This window comes from Pan troglodytes, chromosome 10, assembly GCF_028858775.2.
Source record: "Pan troglodytes isolate AG18354 chromosome 10, NHGRI_mPanTro3-v2.0_pri, whole genome shotgun sequence".
NCBI classification, from domain to species: Eukaryota; Metazoa; Chordata; class Mammalia; order Primates; family Hominidae; genus Pan; species Pan troglodytes.
Window position 1 is genome coordinate 33,442,794 of NC_072408.2, and position 23,975 is coordinate 33,466,768.

At 35.0% G+C, this 23,975-nt stretch overlaps 1 protein-coding gene across 16 annotated transcripts in view; it reads right to left on the reverse strand.

The window, feature by feature from the left end:
- Positions 1 to 8,797: 8,797 nt before the first annotated feature.
- Positions 8,798 to 23,975, reverse strand: part of MON2 (MON2 homolog, regulator of endosome-to-Golgi trafficking) — a 127,340-nt gene continuing 112,162 nt past the window's right edge. For all 16 annotated transcript variants that reach the window (XR_010148004.1, XR_010148003.1, XM_001165785.7 and 13 more), the window contains 5 exons: positions 23,563 to 23,623; positions 21,641 to 21,764; positions 16,583 to 16,790; positions 13,926 to 14,008; positions 8,798 to 9,490 (listed from right to left, as the gene is read on the reverse strand). Coding sequence is in view for 14 of the 16 variants with exons in the window: in XM_001165785.7 (XP_001165785.3) it covers positions 9,327 to 9,490; positions 13,926 to 14,008; positions 16,583 to 16,790; positions 21,641 to 21,764; positions 23,563 to 23,623 (640 nt within the window). In the remaining 2 variants the exon portion in view is untranslated. The remainder of the gene's footprint in view (positions 9,491 to 13,925; positions 14,009 to 16,582; positions 16,791 to 21,640; positions 21,765 to 23,562; positions 23,624 to 23,975) is intronic.

Here is a 23,975-nt window from a genome sequence, read left to right on the forward strand (position 1 = left end):
AATTTTTAATGACTGTATCTGGCAACCCTATCAGCCTTTACCCCTGAAAATCCAGACTGCTTATGACAAAAGTAAGGAATGGAGGGAAATGAAAAGCATGTTTACCTACAACTTAAAATTGTCTTTGCCCAGACTTTGATCCTTCATGGAGGCCAGAGGGCCGTGGTCTAGAACAAACTTTGGCAGCAACTCAAAAAGATATCCTTGTATAATTCCCTTTCTGGCAAAGTAAGATTTTTTTTTTTCTTAAGCTATCACGATGTAATTTTGGACAACAGATCCTCTTGGCCAAGAGTTTAATTGCAAATTAAAAATTAAATAACTGGCTTTTTGTTTCTGTTCTACATGGTATAGGCGATGGGACCCAAACAATTTCTTAAAGTAGAAGTCTTCAAGTTAAAAATCAGCCTGCCTGACATATTTCATAAGAACATTTTTAGGTGCATATTCAGAAACTATTTCCAATTAAGAATATTTGTGTAAACATAATACATTTTCAGTTAAATGCTTTACTTGACAAAGCATAAACTCACCTATCAATCACTAAGCATAAACTCAAAGCAAAAACTCAATCAAAGCATAAACTCACCTATCAATCACTTACCAGAAAGTCTGTAGAAACTTCACACCATCCTTCCTTGATAAGCAAAGATTGGACTGCCATGGGAATCAACCCTCACTGCTCATTGACTGCGCAGTGGATCAGATTATTCTGTACCAAAGCAAATGTCCTTTGCCATAATGGCACAGATTTTTAAATGGCCACTAAACACCTGTTTGGTCAATGGTATACAGATTTGTTACAGCAGTAGTTTCCAACTAAATTTAGTCATTATACTACTTTATCACTTACATTCCTTTCCATAATGTTTTTAACAGTGCTAACACCAATATACTCATCATCCACATATAATGTACTGTTACCATCAACTTTTTCTCCCCCCTCCCCGCATATCAGGAATCTTAAGTATCCTTTCTGAATGTGACCACCGTTAATCAATTCTTTATCGTCACCTCATAGCAAGAAAATTGCAACAGCTTTCTAGCTTAGCTTTCCATACTGTATATATCCTATCCTGCTTATGATTGCAAGTTTATCTTCCTTGGTTTTATAATTTATTCTTAAATCACTCCAGATCCCTGCCATCTCAAATCTAAACTACTCTCTTGGCTTTCAAGGAATTTTATGAAGGGACCCAATGCTTCACAACCAACCTTGTTTCACACAATACACCAAAATGCACTGTTTTCTATTTCACAGATATGCCTTGCTCACATTATCTTGCCTGAAATCCCTCCGTATATCCTTTGAACTCATCCAAAATCTAGGTAGCCATCAAGACTAACTTTAATTTCTATCTTAACCACTGAGCTTTTTCATTTCTTTAAAAAACTTCCTTCTGACTACTAACAGCACTATTAACCGGAACCACAGAAGACTAGGCTAAGGTTCCTATTTTATGATTTCATTTTAATCTGTACTTGTCTTTTACTGTACTTTACATACTTGTTAAAAGGTCTGTATTCCCTATAAAACTGAAAACTCCATGAGGACAGAGACTAACCCAATGCCTAACGCAAAAACAGGGTCTAAACAGTTGTTAGTGATACACCAGTATTTAATTGTATAGTCTTGTACCCAGTATTATTTTATATATGCGGTTTCCTTGACTAGCTGTAATAAGCACTTGAGAGCGCTCCAAATAGCTTCTGTCATACAGCAAGGACACAGTTATTAGCACACAGTAGATTCTTAACATTCAGTGGTTGTCTGGTGAAAGGCAAAAAATTGGTCCCTATTGTGGGAAGACATGGATTTTCTGGCCATTCTTGAATGATGTGTGCCAAATGTGTTTTACTTCCCTAACTACCTAGTGGTGATGATGCTCCAGGCACGGCGCTTTAGAACACACTACATTTTAAATTCTGTTAAATACCACGATTAACTCCATTTCACAGAGGAGGACACCAAAACAGGTTAATTAACTTGCCCAAGGTCACACATTTAGTAAAATAACAGAGTTGGGATTTGCATCTAAGAAGCCTGGCCCCAGACTCTGAGCTCTTAACCACAATGCTGTTATTTATAACATAACTTCTTAAAACACACAACATATGTTTTAGATAGATAAAATGTTTTAAACCTGGACCAATAATAAAAACCCAATGCAACTTTCAAGGTCATCGTTAAGACAAATCTTTTTTTCACAGTATTTTTAGTTCTTTGTTATGTTCAAGTATATTTGTCCCAGTGCCCATCATAGAAATAGTAATTGCCTCAAGAGTATTTTTAGTTTATTTTATAAGTCTTGGATTTTAATGGACTGTAAAACATGAAACTATTGTACTGTAGTAGAAAGAACTGCTTTTGAAAAAGCAAGACATAGTGATCCACCTGGACTTTAGGTATGTGACTCTAGGCAGCTCACTTCAACCCCCTAATCCTTGACTCTTCTGTAAAATGAAAATAACTTCTTTGCAAGGCTACTTTGATGATTAAAGGGAATAATATAGGCAAAGCCTTGGCCTGCACATACTAGGTACTCCAGAAATGGTGGTTAAAATTACGCATCAGAAAAATTATTTTAACTATATCTGACTGCAGTACACACTGAGTAATGTACAAATTCTTGTTTTATACTTTCATTACATAACAAAAAAAGGAATTTTAATGCAAATTATTTTCTTTGAGAGGTAGAGAGATAGTCTGGCATTGATATGGACAGGCAGTTTCAAAACAGCTTCACCAAATTAAAAAAAAATGCTCATAAGATTAAGATAATCTAATCTACATCAGGATTTTTACTTGACCTAGCATTTTTACTTAAAGTTCCAAATCTTTCTTTCTAAACTATTGAGAGACACTTCATGTCGTTTATTATTTTTTCATTTTATATATTAATGGTTTTAATAAAGCTCTCAAGAACATTTCCCCTTTACTCTATAATTTTTTTTTCCCAAAGTGATCATCCTAAACATGTGACTCACTACTCGTAAAGTCTTTAAACAGAGTAAGTGATGTGGGGTGTCAATAATGTTTCAGACTTAACGGGGATGAGAAAGCAAACACAAAGTATATTCAAGAAAAAAATGAATCACTGGTCAGATCCAAAGGTAAATTATCAAATGGTTATGATTTTAAGTTATAAAGAAACACTAGTGTTGCTGGAACATAATTAAAAACCTGGAATCATGCTTAATGTTAGCTGTAAAACAAAGAAACAATCTGTATAATCACAGTTATAACTATATAGCTTTCATGAAAAATCTATCCTAGACTACAAAGAAAATTTGGGTTTGAGGCCAATACAATTTCATGATTATAATACATAACTGATACATCTCAACAACATAAAAATTGTAAGGAGAAAGAGTAACAACAGTGCTATTACTTTCAAGAATTGTGTTGGGAACTAAAAAAGAATTTCACAAAATTAGATAAATATATCCAGTCTGACATAAACACCATATGGTAGCTGCCTTAAGAGACAGGAGTTGTATGTTACGTGTTAAGTTATGACACAGAGGTAGTAGTAAGAGATGGAAAGCAAATGAAATTTGCACAGTTGGGTCTGAAGCCTAATATTTTATTTTTCTAGATAAAAATAAAATTGCAATATAGGTATGGAGTATTTTTCTCCATCTAGTAAAACATCATAGAAGGAAGCAGTTGTTAATATATTGCAATGGTTTTCCAAATAACGGCATGGTTTAGCAGATCTTCCCTGGCTGCACTGTTTATTGAATTTTAGTTTAAAATAAAACTTAGTGTAACTATATTCGCAGCAACTGAAAATGGTCTGAAAATTTAATTTTTTCATACTTGAGGGGATAGAATCAATACCATAGTATAATTAGGAAGGTTTCAATTGACCTCTGGGTGACCTCTGGGTGAACCAATCACACAGACACCAAATACACTCCAGAAAGACTCAGATATGAGAACTATAAGATTCCGGGTCTTCCATCAAAGACTGCTTTGCAACAGAAAAATGAAAATAGTTGAAATACATGGGCAATATGCTGCCTCAAATCATTCCTGTAAGTAGGCAGTGTCAATATAAATCAATATTAAGATGGGATAAATCTAAAAGTTTAAACATCTGCCTCAAAAAACCAAATATCTCCCCCACCCCCCAAAATCATAAAAAACCAAAACCCTAATTAAAAAAATTTTTTTGAACTAGAGATAGGATCTTGCTATGTTGTCTAGGCTAGTCTCAAACTCCTGGCCTCAAGTGATACTCCCACCTTGGCTTCCCAAAGTGCTGGGATTACAGGTGTGGGCCACCACGCCAGCCAAAACCCTCATTTAAACAGGTTTTAAATACTTTACTTTGAGAAAAGATATATAATCTCTCTACCCACATAACAGAAAAGACATGATTATTCCAAATTTAGGTGCTGAATCCATCATATTTATAGCAATCCCATTTTGTGAGCATCTTGGCTGCTGAATCCCGTGTATTCATAAAGACAGTAGGAGTTATAGTCACAATTTTTTTTTTATTTTTAGTTTTTTATGGCACTTCCAGTTTTTGGAACATATTACTTTAACTTGTTCAGCTATTTCAAAATGGCAGGGGAACTTTACCTTGGCAAAAACGCAACAGTGGCCAAAGTGGAAAGTTTTTCTAGAATCTCATTTAATAGAAAGGCAATGAGCAGTGGTTCTACCACTAACAGCTCCACTTCTTATGAACAAGGAATAGGCACAATTAGAGAAAGAGCTGAAAGAGAAGAGGCAGAGAATGAAAGAGGAATTAAAAGAGAAAAATCAGGGGAAAGTATAAGAAAGATGGTAACGTAAACATAAAATTTAACAAGGATAAAAACATAAAAGAGAGAAGGGGAGGGAAGAAAGTGATGTCCAAGAAAAAGGAAGAAAAATGGTCAAAGATCTCTCTTACGATATAGTAATAAATTTATCAAACAACTTGAATTACCCTGTCATTAAAATCAACTCCACACTCAAATTATGCATTTTTTCCTCTAAAGAATTAGTAACTCATTGATCATCATCTCTGTTTAGAAATAAGGAAACCGCTTTGAAAAGTCAACATGCCTAGAGTTAAAGAAGAAGTAGCGTCTCTGTCCATCATTGCCTCAGAATTAGTCGAGATGACCAAGAATATTCATATAGAACTTGCCACATGTTCTTTTAAATAGCCAACACTGTTAGAGCATTAGAAAGTATTGGATTTGTAAGACATTTAACTTCCTCTGAAATGGTCTGTATATAACTCAAGATACAAAGACATTATCTCTCTTTCTGAATCTATAAACACTTTTCATTCAAATGAAAGCACTATTCTACTTTCCAGCAGAGATACAAAAACTTTAATTCAAGTGATCATGAAGTATTAAAGACTTTTCCCACTTTATATAAATTGGTAAAATACTATGTGACATGAACTCCCATTCTTCTCATGAATGATAATTTTTTTAAAATAAAAATTCCCTCTAATAATGTAGATAAATACAACCCAGGAACACTAAGCATAGTAAAATGTGATACTTTATACAAGATTAGCTTATCTGCCAAAATGCCAAACCTAAGTGGAAATCTAAGGAACATACCTGGCTGCTGGCAATGCTTTCAGAGATCATTTTTGTCTACATCTGTGGTAGTTTTCTCTGAAAAACTGTAATCCACAATATTCTGAGCCTGTACACTAACCCATTCCAAGGGTGGCACAGTTAGGGACTCCTGTAAGTGTTCTGCCTTGGCTAGACAGACTTCACCTACAGCAGTCTCTTGAAAACTTGGTTGCCCATCTGAATTATTCTGTATTTGGGGAGAAAATATTAGTCATTATAAAATAACTACACTGCCCTTCATTGACACAAATGTAATAATGACCACCTCATTAATAAAGAATATACTTTTGAGTTGTTTTCTAACACTGTTCCATAACTTATGCTAATTCATCCTTAACTGTTTCTCAACTGATCCTTTGGCCCAATGGTTACCTGGGACTAGTGGTACCAAATTGTGACAATAAAACAAAATGCTCTTTAAAATTATACTGAGAAAGGACAAATAATCTAGTTGTTACTGGCCTGCTGTAGAAATAATTTAATTGAATATTATTCTCCAGAATAAAATATCTACACTAAATTGTTCATCTCTTTCTTCTGATGATACATACAAATTTAAGGAATATAGCAAGAGTTGAATCGATAACCATATAATGGAAAAAACAAGAAACAAGAGAGATGTTAGCTGTTAAATGAATAAAATTAAAAATGAAAGCAAGTGAAAAGTGGTTCTAAGCCAGACTTTTATGCCTTTTGTTTGTTTTGGAACCTAAAAGGCTCCTAATAAATGTTACAAATGTATACAATAAAATTAACAAAATCTTAACACTAGTTATAAAGAAATACTAAAGACATTACAAAATGATGTATTTTTTTCTCCCTTGGCAGTGGTGGTAGCATAGGAAACTAAGAAGTAATCTATGCAAGTTAACAATTAGTTTATTTCCTTTACAATGGACAAAATGGCCAGAAAAAGACTTTATTAATCATACAATTGGTGGCATATGTCTGTTGTCCAGCAATATGAATAAAACAGGCACTGGCAGTGACAGCAAGTGACGATGTGAGGCTTAAAACTCATGGTATTGGCTGGGCGCAGTGGCTCACGCCTGTAATGTCAGCACTTTGGGAGGCCAAGGCGGGCAGATCACCTGAGGTCAGGAGTTCAAGACTAGAATGGCCAAAATGGTGAAACCCCATCTCTACTAAAAATATTTTAAAAAATTAGCCTGGCATGGTGGCATGTCTGTAATCCCAGCTACTTGGAAGTCTGAAGCAGGAAATTGCTTGAACCCGGGAAGCAGAGGTTGCAGTGAGCCAAGATCGTGCCACTGCATTCCAGCCTGGGTGACAGAGCGAGACTCCGTCTCAAATGAAAAAATAAAAAAAAAAACTCATAGTATTTCTAGTAAGTATGACAAAGGACATTTTTACTACTGCTTAAAGGGCTGGTTATAGACTCAATTGTGCCATAAAATGATCTTATCTTTGAGAGCTTCCTTTTCGAATCTCCTGGCATCGAATAATTTCACACACCCCAGTTCTTCTAGTCACTGGAGAACCCAATTCATACTAACAAGACAAGGGCAATGTGTTCCATGCCAGCAATCAATTACTGTAGTGACTCTTGGAGGGTGACAGGAAATATTCTGGAGGAAAAGCCTGTCCAATTATACTACCAAGGGGGCCACCCACTTGCTTCACACTAAGACTGGCATTTATTACCTTATTATATGATATTAACACATTCACTATGTTTATGTTTTGAACTGTAGGGCATGGTCCTGATAAAGCAAGCTTTGGTTCATATAAATGTATATTGCATACACTTGACTCATATTTAACTATTTAATTATCCTAATTGCAACTGATCTTTTATTTCTCAAGAATAGACCATTTTCCTTTGAATAAATGCATAGCAATATTTTTAACATGTTACTGAATCGGTACACTACCCTTGGGTTATTCTGTTTCAATGCTTTATCAGTGATTATGTGGATTTTTCTAATCCTCAATTTAACATACCCAAATATAGAAAATAAGTACATAGCTTGATTTTTTACAACTTTAAGGAAAATGCTGAAAGCAGAACTTATGAAATGCCATATTTTACCTTAATTTTAGGTGAAATAATAAAATAGAAATTCAGTAACTCATGTAAATAAAAAATATCCCCTCAAAGACCTTACTACATTTTACAGATAATGCAAATTAAATAATTATACAATTATAATAGCCTCAAAACTGTATCTCAATCATGACTCAATTATAATATCTTTTTGCAGTTTTATGATTTTTCTGGAGAAGCTGAAATTTATAAATTCTATTAAGATCAAAGACCTTCCAATACACTAAAATAATACCGAGACCATTATGATTTCTTATGAATAATCATTGTTTTAAACATCTTTGTGTCCTCACATAAATTATGAAAATTTAACTCAGAAGAAAAATACTATAATCCATAATCCATTAAATAAAAAATACAGTGAGCTAGGTCAAAGTCAGTATTTTAAGAAATAATTAAGGTATTGTACTCAAGAGCACTTTTCTTTTTCACTAGGATAGGAAAGTGAAACATAATTAGCATTTTACTCCATGACAGCAAGTTCACTGCACTTCTAAATGCTTGACTATCTCCAAAAATACACTTTTCATTGTTTTATAATACACACATATTTTATACTTGTGAGTTAACATAGGTATTTTTCTTGAGAAGACATTACAAAATGAAGCACTGATATGAACAAAACCTCACAGGCAAGATTTTAGAAAATCTGAAATCATCTTGCCTGGGTCATAATTCAAAGACAGTGACAAATGTTGTTAGGGGAAACAAAATCAGTAGAAATATAAAATATGAAAAGTCTTTAAAATCCAGACAGCCAATATAAAAAACAGACAGACTTCAGTGAAAGCTTGGAGAGCTGTTTAAAGAAATGAGGTATGATGAAGTCATAGTGCTACAATATGTATCAATGTATTAAGAACCTATATTTCAAAGCTCCAAAATCAGCAAATCATAAACTATTTGCTGCTGTGTTCACATGACCTTACTGGTCAGATGTTTAATGGTCACTAATAATACATTTAAAATAAGCATGAAGCTAACTGCATGATCATATGGTGAGCTTATCCGCCACATATGAAGGCAAATTATAAGTAAAAATGTAAGCAAACAATTTTGTATTAATAATAAATAGAGCTTTAAGCATTTAACATTATCAATACTTTTAAAATTTAAATAAATGCACTATTTTATACAGAACTGTACCATTTATTATACACACAAGTATATCAGTTCCCTTTGTTAACAAAGGCTGGTTATAGATAATATGGAATGTTACAGTACCATCTTGCATAAAATTCTAGTACGATTTTGTACTTGAAAAAGGGTGCAAAAACACCAGACTAATAAATCTGACTGAATTGAAATATCTCTTCTTTCTTTTTAAAAAGTACATCATTAACACATACACCACAAACTGTACATAAGCTCACTTTAAATCACCAACTGGAGATATGGTAGCATGTATACTGTAGTGTTAATTATCCCTCCCATCAGTTTAATTTATTAAAGCCTTACACTGCTGTTCATTCAGGAGCCTTTGTTGATGTGCAAGCCTGTAATATGAATTACTGAACTCAGGTAAGTAGAATATAAAGGAGGCCAACAACAGCTGCCAAGAATTATTTGCAATAAGAAATGTCCTTCTCACAGAAGACTCAATTAGGAGCAAACATTTTTTAGACTATCTTCCTGCTTTCAAATATATTGTAGCCGGTCAAGATTCTCCATTTTGAACTCTGGATGCTGGTGGCTGCATGAAATCCTTAAAAGGAACTAGTGCCTCTTTAAGTGCAGAACAGACTTCTGAAGAAGAACAGGTGATGCATTCTACTAAAGTTGGGTATAAGGCAATTACTTGTGCCCAGGTATTTCCATCAACTGTAATGCAAAAGTATAAAACCTCAAAAGGGTGGAATTAAATAGCAGAGATTATTCAATTAACATGAACACAATCCTTTAAACTGAATGTAAAGAAAAAACTCTGAAACATGAAGATTCTACAAGCTTGTATCTTTTTATCTTTTTAATTTTTCAAAGATTTCCTGCTATATTTAATAAGGTATGGGAAAAAATATATGCTCAGTGTGCAGTCATCAGTAACAATAAATTTGATAAAGTACATTTTAAATGGTATTTCAATTTGTGAAGGCTCTGAAAGCTAACAAAGCGATTCAGAACAATCCAAACCTTTGTCATTTTTAATATAATTGCGAGAGGATGTAGTGTACATTTCAAGAATTAGAAAATAACTTTTTCAGTTGTCTGCTAAAAGTAGAAATCTTTTGAAATATAAAATATGTTTAATGATTTTCCCAGTAATATCCTTGATATTCCTTTTAATTACAAACTGTCACAAACAGATCCATTCTTGTCTTGTACTGTTTGCTAATCTTTAATGTATATCATTAGATGTAGACTTGAGTGGGGAGGAACCATGTCTGGCTTCTTCACCACTATCATGAACAAATAGTACAGCTAAATGCTATTGCTACTGAAAGGACAAAAGTGTTATATCCCAATTAGTTATATTTTCCGATAAGTATTGTGCATAATGTTGGGCACCCAATATGCAAGATTTTTTTTAGACTTTTAGGTATTTTTAAAATTTTGTGAAACAAGTCTCAAATCTAAGAGGCATTATAGTATTAAAGAAAAATAAATACTATGTGTAGAGAGCTTTGATTCTGTTTTTCACTACAATTTACTGGGTGTCAATTGCCTAAAATTCTTTCTGAAATAAGGCAATGATGGGTGTCCCTGGTCAAGTCATTTAATTTCTCTTTATCTTACTTCTTCCACTATAAAATAAAGAAATGTGTTTCTCAAACTAGTGTTCCTCAATTTACTTCTTAGGAAAAAGCTCATGATAAAGTAGTTTGGCAGATGTTTCATATCTCTCACCTTTTGGAGACTAATTCTTCATATCAATTTATTAAGGGCTTGTAGTAAAAGAACAAATTTAACTTTAACCCAGTGTTCCCTTAATTATGGATTTTTTTTCCATCCAATACCTACTGACATCAAACATCATCAATGTTCATGCCTTAGTACATATCTTGGAAAAATGCTATACTGTTAATTTAACCTTTTTTCCCAAACAGGGGCTTCCTCAGGGTGGGTGTGATAAGAAGAAATGGGGAATAGGGCTGATGGGTATTGCTGAGGGTGAGGAGTCAGGCTGGAGCTGTTCTGCTTTTCTCTGTTTTAATATGTTGGGAATTCACATCACATTTCATTTGTAAAAAGAATTTTGCTGCTTAACAGAATACAAAAGTCAAAAAGCCACTGTCTAAGAAGTTTTAAAAATTCTGCTTCAGTTGTCTCCTGTGAAACTTTACACTAATCATTTAACAAAAGATTAGATAGATTGAACCCTGTCTAGGTTGTCCCAGATGGAGAGTCAATTGACCAAATTAACCCTCGGTTTATTATGGTAAAACACAAAAGTATGTTATGATGACATCTTAAACTCAAAGGAAGCAACTCAAATTTCTTAAATTAAAATATGTTTTAGGCTGGCGTGGTGGCTCACGCCTGTAATTCCAGCATTTTGGGAGGCCAAGGCGGGTGGATCACCTGAGGTCAGGCCTGGCCAACATGGTGAAACCCCATCTCTACTAAAAATACAAAAATTAGCCAGACGCGGTGGTCCCAGCTACTCGGGAGGCTGAGGCTGGAGAATCGTTTAAACCTGGGAGGCGGAGGTTTCAGTGAGCTAAGATAGCACCACTGCACTCCAGCCTGGGCAACAGAACAAGACTCTGTCTAAATATTCATTTGTGTACAAAATTCACTGTGTACAAATATTCATTTGTGTACAAAACCGGGAGGGGGGAGTATTAGAATATGTACTTTGTATTTACATAATAAACTTCTGGAGGGATCCACAAACTAATAAAAATGATTGTCTGTGGTAAAGTAAGAACTGGGCAGATAGAGAATAAGGAAAAGATCATATTAAAACTTTCCCCTGTATATCATTTTACAGTTTTGGATTTTTGGACCATGTATATGTATACTACCTATTTAAAATTTTAAATAAAGATCAAGTAAAATGATGAAAACAAAATCTTGGCTGGGGGGCGGTTGTTCATGCCTGCAATCCCAGCACTTTCGGAGGCCAAGGTGGGCAGACTGCTTGAGCTCAGGAGTATGAGACCAGCCTGGCCAACATGGCAAGACCCTATCTCTACTGAAAATACAAAACAATTAGCAGACTGTGGTGGCACGTGTCTGCAGTCCCAGCTACTTGGGAGGCTAAGACGGGAGGATCGCTTGAGCCCAGGAGGTCAACGCCGCAGTAAGCACAGATCACACCACTGCACACCAGCCTGGGCGACAGAGCGAGAGCCTGTCTCAAAAAAGACAAAAAACAAAAAATCTCCCCAAACAAAAATAAGTCTAACAAATGCATCTTCTCTCACTAAAAAGCCCCAAAACAAATAATGAAGTCATTCTTTTTCTTAATAAAGCTTACCACAGCTTTCTAAAATGTTATATCATCTTATATGTTTACATTCAATTTAAATTTTCACTTCATAGACCCAGAGACATAATTCAAACTCCATTCAACAATTTTTTAACATTCATTTAGTTAGATCATCTATTACTACACTGCCTTATACATATAACCTATTGGCTTTGTAAAAAAGAGTTACTGAGTTTTTACTTCCTTTTCTCCCTTTATACACATTCTGGTTCTTTTTTTTTTTTTTTTTTAAAGATGGGGTCTGACTACATTGTCCAGGATGGTCTCAGACTCCCAGGCTCAAGCAATCCTCCCACCTCAGGCTCCCAAAGTGTTGGGATTACAGGTGTGAGCCACTGTGCCAGCCCAGGACACTTTTTGAAGAAAACCCAAATCTGAACTCTAATGGGATAAATTCAGGACACTGCCCCAGGCTTTTTCTTAGAAATTCCATCCATCCCTTTGGGTTGAATAAAGACAAGTGTACTACTGCCTCTTAAGATTTAGTATAATACCCTTTCTAGGCCAAAGTACCAATGGGTGAATTTTAACAAAAGAAAAATATGTATTTACTCCACTTATATAATAGTTGACAGGAACAAATATCCTACAACTCATTCAGTAGTAATTTACTAGGAATCTACTTTTTTCTTGGATATTAAAAGTAATGCTCCTTAAGGTGCCAATCTGCTACAAAATAAGAAGCTTGTGCCAGAATGTAAACCAACACACAGTTTTCTTCTTTACCATTGTCTTCTTGTATAAAAAAAAGTCAGCTGAACCAAGCAGTGTGTTTAGTGACACATCTGATTTATATTCTGATGCCAGCTCACTATCTTGTCCCAGACCAGTAACAAAACTGTTGAAGCCAATCAATGGCTGGTCCAACAAACCATACTTTGAAAAGCAATGTTGTAGAGGATTCAAAATAGAACAAAACATGGTCTGAAAAGCCCCTCAAAAATCTTAACAATGTAAAGGGAGATGAGTCATGTACATGCATAATTGTAATACAAATAGAGTGCTTTGAGACAAGTACACATAAAAAAGCTTTGCATTCAATGAAAAGAAAAATTATTTACCTTTAAGAGATTAAAAACAAGGTTTAAAAGTAGGGTGGTATTCCAAATAGGTTGATACAAGCTGGATAATGGAATAAACAAAAGGTTGAAAAAATTTGGGAAGATTGAGAATTTTAGTTTAGTGCAGAGTAGGGGAAATGAAATCTATTGTGGGAAATAAAGTGTGACTAGAATGGAGTCAGACTGCAGTATTCTTTGCAATTTGGTGGGAAACGGTAAATGAAAAATATTTTTTTGCTTTGAGAGGATGAGGAAATAAATGATCAAAGCCCTACTATAGAAAAATCATTTCCGGCTATCATGTAAAGAATGGACTGGACAGGAATGAACAACAGAAAGGGCAAACAAATGAGAAAGAATGGTAAAAATGATTCAAAGTTATTTATACAGTTTGTATCTGCAAAGTAAATCAGTACAAATAGAAGATAAAGCCCTTTTCCACCTGTCCCCAAATAAGTCAATTATCTTCTACATTAAAAATATATGAAATATGGATTGTTCTTGCAATAACCTGACTTCAGAACAATATAGTAAAAAAAAAAAAAGTAAGGTAGACTGCTTCATAAAAAATGAAAACATCACAAATTAATTTTACTTAATTGACATCCTAATGGACTTGATGCTTTGTTGTCATGAGAACTGGAGAAAAGAAGTCTAATGACTGTTATGTTCCTATAATTCAGTTAAATTAACAGACAAAAGTCCATCACAAATAGAACATAAATGTTACGAATTTAGAATAACTGAGTTTCTAAGCACTTACCATTCTCAGGCTGAGTTTTCTTAAGTGAATCAATAAGAGTACTGACTGCTTTTAAAACAAATATAATTTCTGTTACTTGTTGCCTGAAAAAGAGATAGGAAATCACTTCCATTAAGATTTTAAAGTTGCCAGGTATGTTTGTTTTTTAAACTAAGTTTGTACAAATAGATGAACTTTTGAAAAATACTGAACACAATACAATGCAAGGTTAATGTTAGTTTTAAATTCATATAAAAGTAAAAATCATTTTACTTATATGTACTTCAGTGTGCAAATCAAATTTGTAGTTATTCTTGCCATGACTTATCAATTAATAAAGAGGTGGGGCAATCTACTCCTGAAAAATTAAATTTATTTGTAAGATATTTCACATAACTACTTAAAATTAAAACGTTTTATTTTTATTTATTGATTTTTTGAGACAGGGTCTTGCTCTGTCACTTAGACTGGAGTGCAATGGTGAGATCACAGCTCACTGCAGCCTTGACTTGTGCTCAAGTGATCCTCCCACTTAGCCTCCCGAGTAGCTGGGACTACAGGGGCATGCCACATTGTCTGGCTAATTTTTTTTTTTTTTTTAAAGTAGAAACAAGGTCTTGCCTGCTATGCTGCCCATGCTGGTCTCGAACTCCTGGGCTCAAGTGATCCCCCTGCCAAGTGATCCTCCTGCCTCGGCCTCCTAAAGTGCTGGGATTACAGGCATGAGCCACTGTGCCCTGCCCTTAAAACATTTTATAATACATGCTTTTAAAACTTCTCTACAAGTTTTTTTTTTTTTTTAACTAATTAGTACTTAAAGAGATTTGCCAAAGCTTAAATGGAAACAAAGACTACTATTACCACATGGCATATCTTCTACCATGCTGTTGAAAGTATATTCAAAATTACAATGGTACTTATTTAACTTTCTAATAATACAAACAAGAAACATTCTGGAAATCAATCCTAAGGTAGCACTATTTGGAGACATTAGCAATGAAGAATGAACTTGGAGTAAAGAGTCAACAAGAGTAGCTTGATTCCCTTCTTTCTCCTCATAAAAACAAAGCTCTTCTGGTCTCTGGTCCGCCCTCATCCCTCCCCATTCCTGGTGTGCATTTGTGTTATTCTGCAGATAAGACTTTCTAATACCATGTCAGGATACTATTTCAAGACTTCCTATTGTAAGCATTGAAGTATTTTATTGTGTTGCAATGTAGCTTTTTAGAAAACAATTAAATGATACTGCAACAAACACAGAATGATACAATATAACTTCATAGGACAATTATAAATAAGGCTCAATTTAAAGGTAGTAGTTAAAAAGTAAAGACTTAGAACATTAAAAAATAAGGTGAAAGTTTTCTTCTGAAATCAAATAATATTTTATAATATATAAATACGTTCTAACAATATTCCACTCAAAACAACTTTATTACCACATTTCCAAGTATACTTCAGAAATCAATTTTCAATCATGCCTATAGCCAAATTACTAACATCTGTCTTTGGAGTGTTTTTGTGTATAAATTTGAGTATAAGGAGTTATAATTTAAGTTCTAGAAATTCAAAATACACTGGATCCTAAAAGAAGAAATACAAATAGCTAATATGCATTGGTAATTAAAAAATGAAAGCAAAGTACCACATGACTATTTTTCATTCATCAAATTAGAAAAAGATAAATGATAAACTGGCAAATAATTTAAAAATGCTAAAAATTGAGGAAAGGGACATTCACACATTCCTGGGAGAATGTAAATTGGTATAAATCTCTGTTGGGAAATTTGGTTAATGCATATCAAAAGCTATAAAATGTCTGTGTCTTTTGACAGGTCAATTCCAACTTCAGAAATTTATTATAAGTAAATTAAAATGTGCACAAAGATTTAACGCTGGTGATTTGCCTCTCCAGTCCTACCTTATGAGATGGGAACAATGATTTTTGTCTTTCCTGACTTTGATAACTTTGTTTTCCCATGTTATTTTCTGTTTGCTTCATTAGTTATGCCTTAAACTCTAATTTCCACATTATAAAAGTATTTGCAAACCTAACCCTAATTTATGACTGTATCCTTTGTTGAATTCTGGTCTGTACTCCAACTCTGATTAGCCTTGGCTGATCAGAAAAGCCTAGTGCACCTTCCACTGACACAGGCTGAACAGATGAGAAATAAATCAGTTTAGGTCCATGGGCTTAATTAAGCAGATTGGATGAAAAGAAGACCTAAGATCAGGCTAGCTGACAAAGAGAGAAACCTGCAAATGACTGTAAAACAAACTAGGATATTCCTAAAATATGATTTATGATTTTCACTTTAGAGAAATAATATCATGTGCTCATAGAGATCCACAAGTACTTATCCAGAAATCTCTGGAAGAAGATATATTTTGGAATTCAGTTTATTTTTTTTTAATTCAAAAAGGTAATTTGGTACCTATGTATCATATGTTACATAATCTCCATGAGGGATCTAAAAAAGCACCCCATAACAAAACATGTTAATATATCTGCAGGAAAACCTGTGAATATTTACACCATATGGGATAAATAAGATTATAAACAACTTCAGCTTAGTTCAGATCACTTACAAAAACACTTGCTTTTCAGAGTTTTCCTTGTTATCAACAATTAGTACAACAATACATTTATTTCTTTAATAAAATGAAATATATACCTTGGAAGAGGGCATTTACCACTTAATCTTTCATCCTCTATATAGCGATGTAGTACATCTTGGGACCTCTTTAAAAGCACTGAGAGTGCCATTCGTGAGATGTAGCCTTCTTGAGGTGTTGTGACTTTATTACTGAAGGAAAACTGGAGTAATGTTTCAAAACACATTTTAGAAAATTCCTCTCTCAAACGAATATCAATCTCTGCTTCTGTAAAATTAACAAATTTTGATGGTTAATAGAAGTTAAATCAATGAGCTTTAATGATAACAATGCTTAGCAAACTAGGAATAGAGAGAAATTCCTCAATCTGGTGAAAGGCACCTAGAACAACCTACAGCTAATAGCATACATATAGTGAAATTGTGGGGGTTTTTTTGTGTTTTGTTTTGTTTTGTGTGTGTGTGTGTGTGTGTGTGTGTGTGTGTGTGTGTGTAGAGAGAAACAAATTCCCCCTCACAAGATCAAAAACAAGGCAAGATCCTCATCACTTCTATTCAACATATTTCTTGATTTGGTCTTTCTATACCATAAAACAGCACTGTAAAATATACTTCACAATAGTTTTTCATGTGGTCAAACTTGCAGTATTCTCTTTTTCTCTCTTTTTCCCTCTCCTAGCAACTTCTTTCCTGGAACGTGACCTCTGCTCCAGTCCGGCAGTTGCTCTCTAGACACGCTGTTCTGTTATATCCTGAAACTAGTCTTTGCCATCACCCTGGAAATTGTTTCCATTCTCTCGAGTTAGATCCCACTTCCAAGATCTCCTTTTTTTTTTTTTTTTTTTTGTTGAGACAGAGTCTCATCTTGTTGCCCAGGCAGGAGTGCAGTGGTGTAATCTCGGCTCACCGCAACCTCTGCCTCCTGGGTTCAAGCAATTCTCCTGCCTCAGCCTCCTGAATAGCTGGGACTACAGGCATGTGCCACCACACCCAGCTAATTTTTTGTATTTTTAGTAGAGACAGTGTTTCACTGTGTTAGCCAGGATGGTCTCGATTTCCTGACCTCGTGATCCGCCCGCCTTGGCTTCCCAAAGTGCTGAGATTACAGGCGTGAGCCATGGCACCCAGCCTCATGCCTTATTTTTCCTGGGTTTACTACTTTGCTTTTACAGAGCATATTTTGAAGTAGCTTCCTAAGAAACAATCAATGAGAAGTAAAACTTTTGAGCGCATGTACCTCCGAAAATGTCATATATTATGGTACTCAAAAATGTACCCTGCAGCATCAGCATTACCAGAGAACTTGTTAGAAATGTAAATTCACATGCCGCCCAGTCTTACTGAATCAGAAATTCAGGGGGTACAACTCAGCAATTGCTTGTCCTCTGGTTGATTATGATGCATGCTGAAATTGGAGAATTACTGTTTTACACTCATACTTGGCCAACAGTATGAGTTTTAACATGGAGCTTCCATGTTAAAAGTCCTTTCCATTTACAACTCTAAAACCACTGCTTCAATGTCTTTTAGCATCCAATACTGCGTCTGAGAATTCCACTGTCTGTTTTTTTTTTTTTTTTTGAGACAGGGTCTTCACTCTGTCACCCAGGCTGGAGTGCAGTGGCGTGATCTCAGCTTACTGCAACCTCCACCTCCCAGGTTCAAATGATCCTCCCACCTCAGACTCCCGAGTAGCTGGGATTACAGGCACGCACCACCACACCTGGCTAATTTTTGTATTTTTTTTTTTTTTTTTAGTAGAGACAGGGTTTCACTGTGTTGGCCACGATAGTCTCGAACTCTTGACTTCAAGTGATCCACCCATCTCGGCCTCCCAAAGTGCTGGGATTACAGGCATGAGCCACTGTGCCTGGCCTCCAATGTCTTTTATACTGAACTTTTTTTCTTTCTTTCTGAAATCTTTTAGGGTCTTCTCTTTATCCCAGGTATTCTGATATTTCATAATGACATGCCTGATTTGGGTCTTTTTTCTTTCACTGTTTTTGATACTGACTATTTTTAATCTGGAAGTTTTGTTCTTCAGTTCTTCAGTTTATTTCTTTGATAATTCCTTCTCCTAGATTTTCTTTGTTCTCTCTTTGTCAGATGTCAGGCTCCCTGGATTCATTTTACTTCTCCTTTCTATCTTTCACTGAACTTCACATCTTTAGTTTCTATGAGTTCTTTCTTGTCTTGTTTTTTTGTTTTTGAGACAGAGTCTCCAGTCTGTCACCTAGGCTGGAGTGCAGTGGTGTGATCACAGCTCATTGCAGCCTTGTTCTCCTGGGCTCAGGTGATCCTCCCACCTCAGCCTCCCAAGTAACTGGGACTACAGTCATAAACTACCTCACCCAGCTAACATTTGTATTTTTTGTAGAGATGGGTTTTGCCATGTTGCCCAGGCTTGTCTCAAACTCCTGGGCTCAAGTGATCCTCCTGCCTCAGCCTCCCAAATGCTGGGAATACAGGCCTGAGCCACCGTGCCCAGCCTTCTTTCTTTTTCTACTGCTCCTTTTATATAGCATTTTTTAAATTGTTCTTTTATCTCTTTGATCATCCTAGCTGGTTTTATGTTTTCAGTGACTCTGCATTTTATCTGTTTCCTTCCAATTTCTTTTACTCCCTCTTCATTTGTTTTGGTCTTTCTCTTTGGTGTTAGAGAATTTCCTCAAATGTCTGTGAGCTCTGACTATCAGATCATACTTAAAAGCAAAAGGCCAATCATCACTGGAACCTCTGTTTACAGGTTGGCCTTGTTTAGCAAATAAAAGTTTTGTATGTATATGTTTAAGGAAAACTCTAAGTTTTTTTTTCTTTAATGAAAACTACAAACTTTATTTTTCAACAAAAGCTCAATCAAGTTCAAGACATTTTGTAAGCGATGATACCAGCCATTTAGTTTATCTGTAAACAACTGAGGTCCTGGGAATTTAACCATGTCAATGCTGTCTTTTTTACATTATTGACTGAAGAAAAAGGCTGTCCTTCAATGGTATTTTAAGATCCGAAACAAAAAGAAAACAAAAGGAGCCAAATTACAACTGTAAAGTGGATGCCTAATGATTTCCCATTGAAACTCTCACAAAATTGCCCTTGTCTGATGAGAGGAATGAGCAGGAGCATTGTTGTGGTGGTGAAGGACTCTCACGTGAAGCTTCCCAGGTGTTGGAAAACTCCAAGTTAATGCTGAGAAGACATGTGTCATATGGCAAAGTCACTGAAAGAATGTCCATGCACCTTTCTTGTCTTGGTAAATTTAATACTATACATAGCAAGATATATTTTCAGAAAACTGCCAGTAAAAGTATACTTGGTAACTCAATAGCCCTTATTTAACTTTGGACATTTATACCTAATTGTGAATATTGTTCTTAATGTGTATTTTATTAGAAGTTAAATATTTTCACATACTCTTAATAATAAAAAGTTGGCTACATTAAGATAAGCGGGGTTTAAAATTTTCCCCGAGATTCTCATGTTTGCTAAACCCACACTTTACCAGGCCAGTTTTAAAAACTGTTTGGGCTAGAAAAAAGAACTAGTATGTGAAGTGAGCAGTATGAGAGACATCTAGTGGTCAAACTGTACACATAAATGCTCTTTAAAATGCTCAGCACAAAATAGGAGAAGCTAGTTAAGGCTCTAGTAAATTCTGAGGATTAAGGATCTGCATGGCACAAATTTACAGTTTCTTTTTTCTTTTTTGTTTTTGAGACAGTCTCGCTCTGTCGCCCAGGCTGGAGTGCAGTAGTGTGATCCTGGCTCACTGCAACCTCCGCTTCCTGAATCAAGCAATTTTCCTGCCTCAGCCTCCTGTGTAGCTGGGATAACAGACACATGCCATCACACCTGGCTAATTATTTTTAGTGGAGACAGGGTTTCACCGTGTTGGCCAGGCTGGTCTTGAACTCCTGACCTTAAGTGATCTGCCCGTCTCGGCCTCCCAAAGTGTAGTTTTTAAATCATATATACATATATATGAGACAAGAGTCTTGCTCTGTTGCCCAGAGTGCACTCTAAAATGCAGTGGTACAATCATAACTCCGTCACCTCGGCCTCCTGGGCTCAAGCCATCCCACTTCAGCCACCCGAGTATCTAGGACTACAGGCATGTGTCACCATGCCCAGTCAATTTTAAAATCTTTTGTAGAGACAGAGGCAGTCTCACTATGCTGCCCAGGCTGGTCTCAAACTCCTGGCCTCAAGCGATCCTCCCACCTTGGGATCCCACCTAGCGATCCCAGAATACTAGGATTATGGGCATGAATCACTGCACCTGGCTGATGCCACAGTTTAAGACTTGAGCTCAGGTTTACAAAAAGAGAATTAATAACAAACAGTAATTTATATATCAGTTCCCAATTAAGGCAGCATGATATAATGAAAAGAAGCATGTAGTTCTTTTTAAGCATGAATTTGGCCTCTAGCCCTAAGATTGTGAGCAATTTTTTCAACCTTTCTAAATCAATTTTCTTTCCTGTAATATGGTCTTACCTATCCTCACAGAAATGTTGTGAGAAATAATATAACATTCTAGCATAGTATCTTGTACATAGTTGGCACTGAGTAAATGTTAATTCCCTTAAAAAATGTTGAGGCATCTTATTTTTTTAAATGAACTCTGTAATTTATAGTCCTGAGAAGATGGTATTAATATCTCCATTTTAAAGATTACAAAACTGAGACTCAAAAGTTAATTGACTGCTAAGTGGCAGAATATACATTCATATTTTTATATTCCTTTCCAATCTATGACTTCACAAAACTGGTAACTTCTGTCAGCCTGCAGTGACATCCATGGATTCCATAAAGTGCTTTGCAATTTAATTCTTCACAGTTTGCAGTTATGATATTTAAAAAATTTAGTTCAGTGTTTCTGATATATGATCAGAAACACAGTATTTCACAGAATAGAAACATGGAATAAAAATATTCTATTCCACAGAATAGTCATGTCATAACATTTCTCCTCATAAAGCTTAGTTCTATATTACAATCCTAAAAATCACCTTACCATTCTCCAGTTTACATTACCAAAATCATAGGATTAAACATTTCTACTGACAGTTTCTTCAAAAGTACTTCAATACTTTTTAATACTTAAAAAAATTAACATACCTGTAAATGAAGATGACTGAGAATGTATTGAGCCCTTGTTAAGCATTGTCATTATTTGACCAACAAATTCCTTAGGAATAAAATTGGCATAAGGTAGTATCTCATTGCTGATAAGTTGAACTACCTAAAACAAAAGGGGCAAATGCAAATGTATTGTTTTCTTTGAAAGAGACTAAAATAATTTCTAGAGTAAAATTTAAATTTTACTTTAAATGAAAATCAGTTAAAGAACTCTCCTTTAAAGAAGTACACAAACATTTTAATGTTAACATACAGAATGACTACTAATCTGTTTCTCTCATCTGTCCTAGTAACTTTAATACAAAATAGTCAGTACCATAACTGTTTACTATGCCAACCATTTGGACAAATGTTGATCTTCAGCATGATAACTGCAAATAGGGCTCTAGAGAAAAATAGCATATGAAATTTACCCATGTTAGAATTAAAATATTCAAAATAGGATTAAGAATAACATTTAAATCACTTTTTATAACCAAAAACTATCAGCTGTAAGAGAAATTAAAGTTATATTCATTTTTGTCAAATAGTTTATCTCTAACAGGTAGTATGTTATTTTGCCCTTTAAAGTCCACAAGAGCTTTAATACAGTAATGGCACGAAAGGCAATATTTTGTTTCCATATGATAATGCCTATGCATTTTAAATGTATATTTTATTTATTTATTTTGAAATGGAGTCTTGCTCTGTCACCCAGGCTGCAGTGCAGTGGCGTGATCTCGGCTCACTGCAAGCTCCGCCTCCCGGGCTCATGCCATTCTCCTGCCTCAGCCTCCCAAGTAGCTGGGACTACAGTGGCCCACCACCACGCCCAGCTAATTTTTTTTGTATTTTTTTTTTTTTTTTAGTAGAGACGGGGTTTCACCATGTTAACCAGGATGGTCTCAATCTCCTGACCTCATGATCCGCCTGCCTCCACCTCCCAAAGTGCTGAGATTACAGGTGTGAGCCACCGCGCCCGGCCAAATGTGTATTTTAAAGTAATGTAATTGATTTTATTTACTTAAAAGTTCCTCTATCCCACTTAAAGGAAAAAAACCACCAAAACCCTACCATCAACAAAAAAATCCACAACCACAAGAACTGCTTATTTAAATTCCATTTATAATCCTCAAAATATATTTCTTATTTTTTTACTTATTTTTTTTACTTTTTTTTTTTTTAGAGACAGGGTCTTGCTCTGTTGCCCAGGCTGAAGCACAGTGGTACAGCTGTAGCTCACTGCAGCCTCCAACTCCTGAGCTCAAGTGATCCTCTCACTTCAGTCTCCCGAGTAACTAGGACTACAGGTGTGAACCACCATGCCCAATTAACTTAAAAAACTTTTTTTTTTTTGTAGAGATGGTGTCTTGCTATGTTGCCTAGGCTGGTCTCAAACTCCTGGTCTCAAGCAATCCTCCTGCCTCGGCCTCTCAAAGCACTAGGATTACAAGTACGAGTCACAGTTCCCAGCCTCAAAATATATTCTTTAAAAAACACTATTTGCTTTAAGAATTCCATAGGCTGTATATACAGCTGATTAAAAATTGAAAAATTCAAGCAACTTTCTGATTAATTTGAACCAGAAACATCTGGTATGTCAAACTGCAGAGTAAGTCTCAAATACACTCCTCCTGACTGATGGATTTATTTCATTGAATAAACTCTTTTTAAACTTATTAAATGAACACAACTAAGTATTGGAACAACACGCACAAAGCACAAGACTGTAACAAATCTAAGGAAGTCACTTTTAAAATGCCAGTCCTTTAAACATCAACGTTTAACCTGTAAGAGTTTTAATGCTTTCAGTTTTAATCTTAACCTATTACTTTATTCTTTCAGCAACTGTATAGTTCAAACATTTTTACTATTTGGTTTCAAAAATGGTCACAGGAAAACATTTTAAATAGCCTCCTTACCTCGACATCAATATTTTCATTTCTTTGAAACTCTTGAATAGAGAGATTATCTGGAGGTATGCTAAAAAAAAAAAAAACAACTTGATTTTTAAAGATAAAATATTCCCTGCAAATACAAACAAAATAGAAAAACAGAATTCTAATGTCAAAAAATTATGTCTTCCAACCCAGGTTGGGGCATTATTATTTATTTAAAAGAATAATGTTGTAAATTAAACTCATTAGTTTAAATGACTAAGCTAATTACAAACATGATACTCTAACTACAAAAACACTAGGTCCAATCTTGAACTAAATAAAATCTGTAGAACTAAACTTCTTTCGATATTATGAATGAAAAAACAACGAAAGGTAAAGAGCTATCATCTGCAGCAGAGCAAAAGTTACCATTGTGGTGTTACCTGAATTCACTT